This window comes from Neolamprologus brichardi, chromosome 4, assembly GCF_056152115.1.
Source record: "Neolamprologus brichardi isolate AB-2024 chromosome 4, ASM5615211v1, whole genome shotgun sequence".
NCBI classification, from domain to species: Eukaryota; Metazoa; Chordata; class Actinopteri; order Cichliformes; family Cichlidae; genus Neolamprologus; species Neolamprologus brichardi.
In genome coordinates this window covers 16538290-16545895 of record NC_142107.1, presented here as the reverse complement: position 1 = coordinate 16545895, position 7606 = coordinate 16538290, and the positions used below count along the sequence as shown (strand labels likewise).

Genomic DNA, 7606 nt, shown 5'->3' with positions numbered 1-7606 from the left:
ATCCCCTGAGATCACCTTTAACCCTTATGAAAAGTCAAATTTAAAATTAAATATGTAAATCTTTAATCAGTAATCTGTGTGGTATGCGGATATGTGTACTTGTGGTAGGTACATTAATCAAGAAATAAAGCAAGCAATGTTCTAACAATCTCAAATTAGCTGGAGGAGAGAAATAAAAAGACTGAGTCACTATATACCTTAGAGGAACAATCAAATCACAGAACAAATATTGCTGCAGCTGAGTCATTCTCCTAACCGCGAATCCAGGAAGTGGATATAGAGGCCTCAGGCCATTGCACATGCAAAATCATTTGGTAGCTATTCAGGGATTATGAGGTAATCTGTACACATCATGGGAAAACACATGCAACTGTGACCATACTGTGATATTTTAAAACCTTAAAAGGAAGTAAACATGCAAGAGGTTTCAAACTTTTTTTTTCAGTAATAAATACAGAAATAAAATTTGGCGCTGCTGCTGAGACTTTTCCCTCACTGGCTTTGGAAAAAAGAGGAGGAAGTCGCGTCAGAGCAGAGTTTAAATAAAAAGAAAACAACCCTCACCATTAGCTCAAGTGTGTGGAGTTTTTTTTTTTAACTCCAGTAAATGAAATCCAGTCAAAAACACACCCAAAGCAAAGAATCAGCTTCACTGTTATGAAGCAGGCACTCCACTTCACAGTTCAGTAACACATGCTAGCAAATAAAAGTACTATTGTTAGGTCTGAGTATTTGATTGTTCCCTCTATTTGACTCTGAGATTTAGAATCTCGGACTTCTCATTTCTATCCAGGAAGTTGAGAAACAAAATAGGTGGTGTTCATTTACTGTAATACTATGTGTGTTTTTTATTAAAACAATTTCTGCAAAAGCAGAGTGACTGACTTACTGTAACGCTGCGTATATTAAAAGAAAAGGCACATAAGACACATAAAGATGTATTTATTGTGTCAGTAAATATTGCATGTAGGATGGTCATGGCCACATAGAAAATCTGGCCATAGTGCATATTTCCGAATGAAACGTGCTTTTCTCAAACATTTGGCAGCATCTCTGTCACACTTGCACAGCAGCTTTTCGCATTGGTCCTTCAAATTATCTGCAATGAAGAACAGGATTTTCACTCATTTTCAGTCAATTTCTCATTAACATTGTGAATCTCTTTTTACGTTTGCTGTTTCATAGCTACGTATACAGACATTTGGAGAACTCAAGCTATATTTTTGTTTCATTTTTAGCAGTTTGTCTACAATTAGAGAAGTTCAGTAACCGGTTATAAATACCATTTGGGTCATGTTTAAACCTAATTATGTACAGTGCTTAATAAATTTAGCAGACCAACACTCAAAGTAAGGTTTATGACACAGCTGACCTAAATGAACACTCTTGGTAATCACCAAAATCATTTTTTATATATTTTTGTCATGGTTAATCTGCCAGTAAGTGCAAGTTCTTTAGTCAAAACTAGATTTTTTTTATGTGGAAATATAATTATTGCTGTTATCCACGAAATTCCAAGTTTACTGTTATACAAAAACCATGTTATTATTTTTTGATTCAGATGCCAAATTACAATTATTTCTAAACTGAAAAAAATTTAGTGAATGAATGTTATGTTTGATTCATTTCTGACTTCTCGGAGAAACCCAGTGTGCTAGGTATAAAAACATGAATTCAGTTTTCTATTTGCCTAATAAAAAACAAAACAATTTTAAGATAAGACAAGATTTTGACAGATTTCTAAAATATTTGTTTTGTCTTGTTTTTTTTTTGACAGCTGGTCTTTTTGATAAGCAAATACTGTGCTTTATGCCATTAAGATATCCTGGACAAATCCTTCTTTTCTCCAATCAGCTGTCTTCTTATTTGCTTTCTGTGTTTCACTATGGGAAAGCATGAGCAACCTCATCCTTTCTGTGGCATAAACATGAAGGTGCAGGTGCCCACATGGCAGTTAAGCTGATTATAAGAGTGAGCGATCAAGGGCGATGACCATCTGACCACCAATTTCAAAATAAAATGAATAAATAACAGCACTGCAGTGTCAGTAATGGTCTCCGCTGGGGCATTCCTTTCAAATTTGTGTGGTTCTGCCACTGTTTTATCAGTAAGATTACACTAAAGCTATCAGTCTGCCTTTTGTGAATCCATCTAGGAGACATTGAGGAGTAGCAAAGGAAGATTTTATATTGGTCTTAGTGGAGAACATCCTAAAATTCAAAGCCATGGAATTAATAAGAGCATCAGCTGTTTTAACTTTAAATCATGGATTGCAAAAAGAAAAACAAAAGAATGATAGAAATTGCAATACCACACTCAGCTGTCTTGTCCTCACAGGTCCACCGATACTGGCTCAATTTTGTATAGCAGCCAAGACGTTCTGCATCTCCATAACAGCAATCATGTCTGTGGCAGCACCTGCACACAGACAGATTAACAACATGATAAGTCCATTATTTTGAAAACTGAACTCGGTCTGATCTCAATCTAGGAAAGACAGGGTAAAGAAAACAGTAGGTGGGTGGTTGCAAGGCTGTGGTTTAAATCACACCAGGACTATTTTAAAGGCAGGGCAGGATCACCACATGAGTTTTCACAACAGATAGTTAGAAGTTAACTAGCTTGAGGGGGTGAGATGTCTTGTGGTTAAGAAGGAAAAGAAGGAGACGGTAATTAGGATTTGGGTGTGGAATTTTTGGAGTAACTATTGGACCGTGTGAGTCTGCTGAATTTACACAGCGTTCCCTCCTTCCATCCCGTCGCACTGCATTTGTGGTTCACCCGACTCATTCAGAAGCGGAAACTGTGCGTACACATCAGGATGTGGATGTGGACTGGGAAGAACCAATGGCATTTAGGAGGAGAAAATAATATGTACACATTATTTCCTCCTCCTGCGACGAAAGGCTAAACTTGACCAAAGTACTTGGAAGGATATTTTTTGCGAAGTGTAATGCCTAGGTTGGTTATATATAGTGTCAGCTGATTGTTTACATTTTGGAGTGCGCTATCATCAGGTGACCAGATATACTATCCTCACCAATTTGCATTTTCTTCTGTCAGCTTCTTAAGGGAATGTGATAATAAATGCTGCCTCACCAGTCTGCCCTGTCCTTGGGCCAGCCTTGGCCGCCCAGACCACAGTAGCATCCGTACATCATATAAGCCAAAGCAGATCTCCCTGTGCTGCATTTGATTGCTCCTGCCAACTCAAGTAAGCCTCGCTTTGTCCGCTGCGATCTGCGTGTTGCCACAGAGGCCAAAGTCACTGCAAAGAGACACAAACAACACAAGAGAAGAAAAGAAGTTATCTCTCTGTCCCTACACCGGTCTACTGTACTATATATGCTTTAGTGATTTGGTATGCAACACAATCTTGATAAAATTATACATTAAAGAGTTGCAAAGACGTTTGTGCTGCTATTTGCTGGCTTTATATTGTAAAATGTATCTGCAAATTGGATTTAGGATATAAGAAACTTTCTGTAGCTGGAATTGAAATGTTCAGATGTCCATTGCAGTAGGTAACAGTACTCAGAGGACTGACTTTCCTGTTACTCTCCCTGAACACCATACCTAAGGCTTAAAATCACAGACATACTATTTTACAGCAAAATCAACATAATTTGCTCCATTTCAAAAGTGCTCACTGAATCACTGTTCTTGTGTAAACACAGGTAGTTTTCCCCTCAAACATGCACTGACTACCTCTTGAAATAACTTCTTAAGCGTGTAGTTTTCACTATGCTTCACTGTGGAGCTCTCTTTTAAAGTAAATAATCACCTTACCAGATAGCAGGAGAAGTATCCGATAAAATACTGCCATGGCATGCAACAGGTAGTTAAAAATCTCATCTGCTCTTCACTTCCACCCTCTGAGTGTAACATTGAAAGGAGGGAGAGCTTTTTATAGACGCTGTTTGAATAATCTCCTGGGCGTAACTATTGGCTGGAGGCTAATCCAGTGTTTGTGAATCTATGCTCCCCCTAGTGCTTTATTGAAGTTGGATCAATGTTTGTGTTTTTCTATCTTTTTAGCATTAACACTGCAATATTGAGAAAACAAAATGTTCTGTTTTTAGATTTTCTGGAGGTGTAAGATGAGTCGAAGTTTCATGGAAATACACATATTATTATTATTATCGTTATTATAAGAATTTTAAACATAGAAAAAAAGATTTTCAGCTTTTTGGGGGGGGTTGACAGTGACATATAATCATTGTTACATTCCCCTCCTTTGCCTTTGGAAAGCAATACCACCCACTCAGAACATAGGGAACATCAGGGGCTGCTAGGTGGTGTCACGGATTCAAATATTGGGGATGGATACAAGAGGAAAAACCAAAATAACAACACTGGTCCGGCCGGGTTGAGTCAAACGATGATTTAATGAACACACGCGTGGGAGATGGACACCATACAGCAGACAGCATCAGATCTCAAAATGGTGGAGCCTTGATCAAACTCTTATAGCCTCTAGTGGCCCCCACCCAATCATAAAAGCCTAAACATTCACATTCTTTCTCTCACACAGCGCCTAAGGTACGACCTTGGCTCCCTGTTTATCTGCTCCTGCTGAGATGGGGCAGTATGCTCTGTTCTCTTCTAATCAGACAAATAAGGCGATGACTTTCTGCGAACAGTATTTTCTTATAACTCAGCAGTATAATGTATCATAAAACAATATCATTCATTCACAATAAATCAGCAGTCTAATGTAATGCAGATCAGTTTAACAAATGTAATAGTTATCACCTTCTTCTAATTCAGGAGAATAATGCAAACTAAAACTACATAATAATTCACAATCTTTAATTAGGGGTCTAACATGGCATAAAATAATATTATAATCCAACAGTGGGAAAGGTTTTAAGTCTACTCTAATATGTTAGCACTGGATCTCTGACAAAGAAAAAAATTGTCCCTAGACCCTCTGAAAGGGTTTTTTTTTTTTCTAATTGGATGAATTGTATCCACAAACCAAACCAAAGCAGTAATGTGTTATAAAAGCAATGATGTTTTTATGTCTTTTTTCCCTGTTCCCTCTTTTTCCCTCTTGTCAAATGTCTTCTATCTGTAATACCAAATATGGATAGTAATGTTAAGTGCTTCTGACAGTGCTGTAAAAATCATGAAACCAGTATGTTATTAAAGCTGGGCATGACCAAAACATGTGGGTCAAGTGTTTTGACACCTGTTGTAACTTGCATCTTTACTAGGATATCTTACTCACTTCGGAGAAGTGAGCGTGATGTAAGATTTTGAACTGTCTTATACTTCATTTGGCACAGGAAGAGCTGTAATTCAGACATTATAGAGCACTATTTCCAGCTTTTTAAATGTTCTGTCTCTATACAATAGTAAATAAAAACTGATTAAATATTTGTTCTTGGAGAATAAAAGTATGTCTTAGATCAGCTCCAGCACTCCCAACCCACTGAACCCACATGTTCCAAACTATTTTATATGTATTGTTTGGAGTTATTAAGCTAATTGTTTTCTATTTATTTATTGCTTTTAGATCAATTTTACACTGCCACAATCTTCCTGTCCACCGGTGACTCATTTTTCTTTTTAATCAACTTGTGCTTTACAAAAGAAAGTACATTTCTAATGTTTTTCTGATTCAGCCATAACAAAAAAGAAAGAAAGAAAGAAAAGAAAATCCCTCCTTAGCTGTTAACACACCTGGCCTGCAAACTGCTAAAACTGCCTTTTCTTAACAGTGTTCACACTTGGTGGTGATCAGTTATTAAGTGCATTTGATTAGCAGCACCTGGCTGCTATTTGTACTTAGTGTACTTAGTTTTTCACACATTACTTCTGCATTTTGGCTCAGTTTTTGCTCAATAAATAATGATTTAAATAATAACCCAGTTATTTTTATTTAATCCTGACATGTAAAAATGTAGAACTGAAAGGGGGTGTGCTTTCTTTTTACTATGACACTATCTGTTTTATTTTTTTAAACGCCACACAATTGCAACTTTTCAAGTATCCCTTTAAAACTACAAAAGCACCAACTAAGTTACAATTATCCTTGGCTGAGAATCACCGTCTTAAGGTATAGAAGCTTTCAAACAGCACATCATTATTTATACGTCTCCACTTCTTCACAACAATTGCAACCAGACAAGCTAATTACGGTCATTACACCCTAATAATATACCTTTTCTTCCTTAATTATAAAGAGATGTGCTCATGTGTCTCATCTGTCACTCTTCTTTTTCTAAATAAACAATTCGGTGAGGCGAACAGAAGACGCTTTCACTGCTTAAAACTCTCAGCATATATTGCAGCTATCATTATTGTCAGTTTGATTTACAGAGCAGCACTTCAAGTGTCTAACTTCTGAAACTGTTTCAATGACAAATTTCAAGCCTGATTTGAAAATGGCACTGTGTTGTATCACTGCTTCTCATCTTTTTTATTATGTTTTTCTGAGAGTATTTTTCCAGATCTGTCACACTTGACTCTGTCGTCATCAATAACGTGCCAATGTCAGGGAAGCTAAATCATAAAAAGGATAGCTAAGACATACAGTATTCTTCACTTCTTTTGTGATTCGGCTCCTCGGGGATGCTTCTGCACAATATGAGATAAGCGCCTCCTCCTGGCAGTTATTACACCTGGCAGACTGCTTCCTGAGGCACACATCCTTCAGTTCTTGTTTATCCGATCAGCCTTATCTCAACGTAGCCATTGCCACAAAATATCCAGCCAGCAGTAGGATCCCATCAGGCTCAATGCACACTGCTGAAGATGTTAATGTTAAACATGAGAAAACTACAAATGTAAAATGAGTCAAATAGCACTAAGCACAATCCCCAGTCACTGGTGACATTCGGTGTGTTGCTTCTTCTTCTTTCTTTCTTTCTTTCTTTCTTTCTTTCTTTCTTTCTTTCTTTCTTTTGTTTTTTCTTTCTTTTTTTTTTTAACATAAAACTCCCTAAAACTGGAAGCAATACTGATGCATGAACAGCATTTCATCCTGCTTCAGACATTAGAGTTTACCCAGTTAGGACAAACCTGGGTTTGCTTGATGAATGACTAGATGTTACTGTGAGTCACAGATTACTAAACTCCTGTTATAATGAATTTGACATTTTAGTCATCATTTAGAAATTGCAGAAAGATGAAGGCACTTTTGAAGGTTTCCATGGTACCAGAGGTTTACTGGCTTTTTACTGTTATTTAAAAAAGAAAATGTCTTAAATGTTAAATGTTTAAATGTGCGCTATCTGCCCTGCTGACAACCTGTGGTCAAAATTTCCTGAATTCTCCAACTGAGTTTGGAAGGGAAAAAGAAGCAAATAACAGGTTGTGTGCTTGCTCAAAAAGATCTGTGCATCAACCAACACTTAATATATACACACTACAACCACTTTATGTCCTTATCACACACACTTTATGTGTGTGTATATATATATATATACACACACATATTGGCCCTGCAGACTACTTGTGGTCAAAATTTCCTGAATTTCCTGTATATATTATCACATCCACTTCCTTTACAAACACAGAATAATAAATGTGTTGTGCAGACTGTGTTAGTAAAGTAACTTTGAGTTTGGTTTGCTTATAAGTGTGAAGCTCAATGTGA

The 7606-nt window shown here is 36.9% G+C and overlaps 1 protein-coding gene across 1 annotated transcript; it reads right to left on the bottom strand.

The window, feature by feature from the left end:
- Positions 1-925: 925 nt before the first annotated feature.
- pla2g10 (phospholipase A2 group X) lies at positions 926-3937 on the bottom strand. Its single transcript, XM_006798180.2, has 4 exons — positions 3790-3937; positions 3100-3268; positions 2312-2418; positions 926-1099 (listed from the first exon to the last, which is right to left on the bottom strand). Exons 1-4 carry the CDS (start codon positions 3824-3826, stop codon positions 951-953), a joined length of 462 nt encoding a protein of 153 aa, XP_006798243.2. The 5' UTR covers positions 3827-3937; the 3' UTR covers positions 926-950.
- Between the last annotated feature and the right edge of the window lie 3669 nt (positions 3938-7606).

Bases quoted from the DNA above. Each gene is read 5' to 3' on its own strand.
- pla2g10 (XM_006798180.2), bottom strand. From the start codon at position 3,826: ATGGCAGTATTTTATCGGATACTTCTCCTGCTATCTG. The intron at 3,269-3,789 runs GTAAGGTGATTA...GTCTCTTTGCAG, and splicing joins GATACTTCTCCTGCTATCTG to TGACTTTGGCCTCTGTGGCA. The intron at 1,100-2,311 runs GTATTGCAATTT...TCTTCATTGCAG, and splicing joins GGACAAGACAGCTGAGTGTG to ATAATTTGAAGGACCAATGC.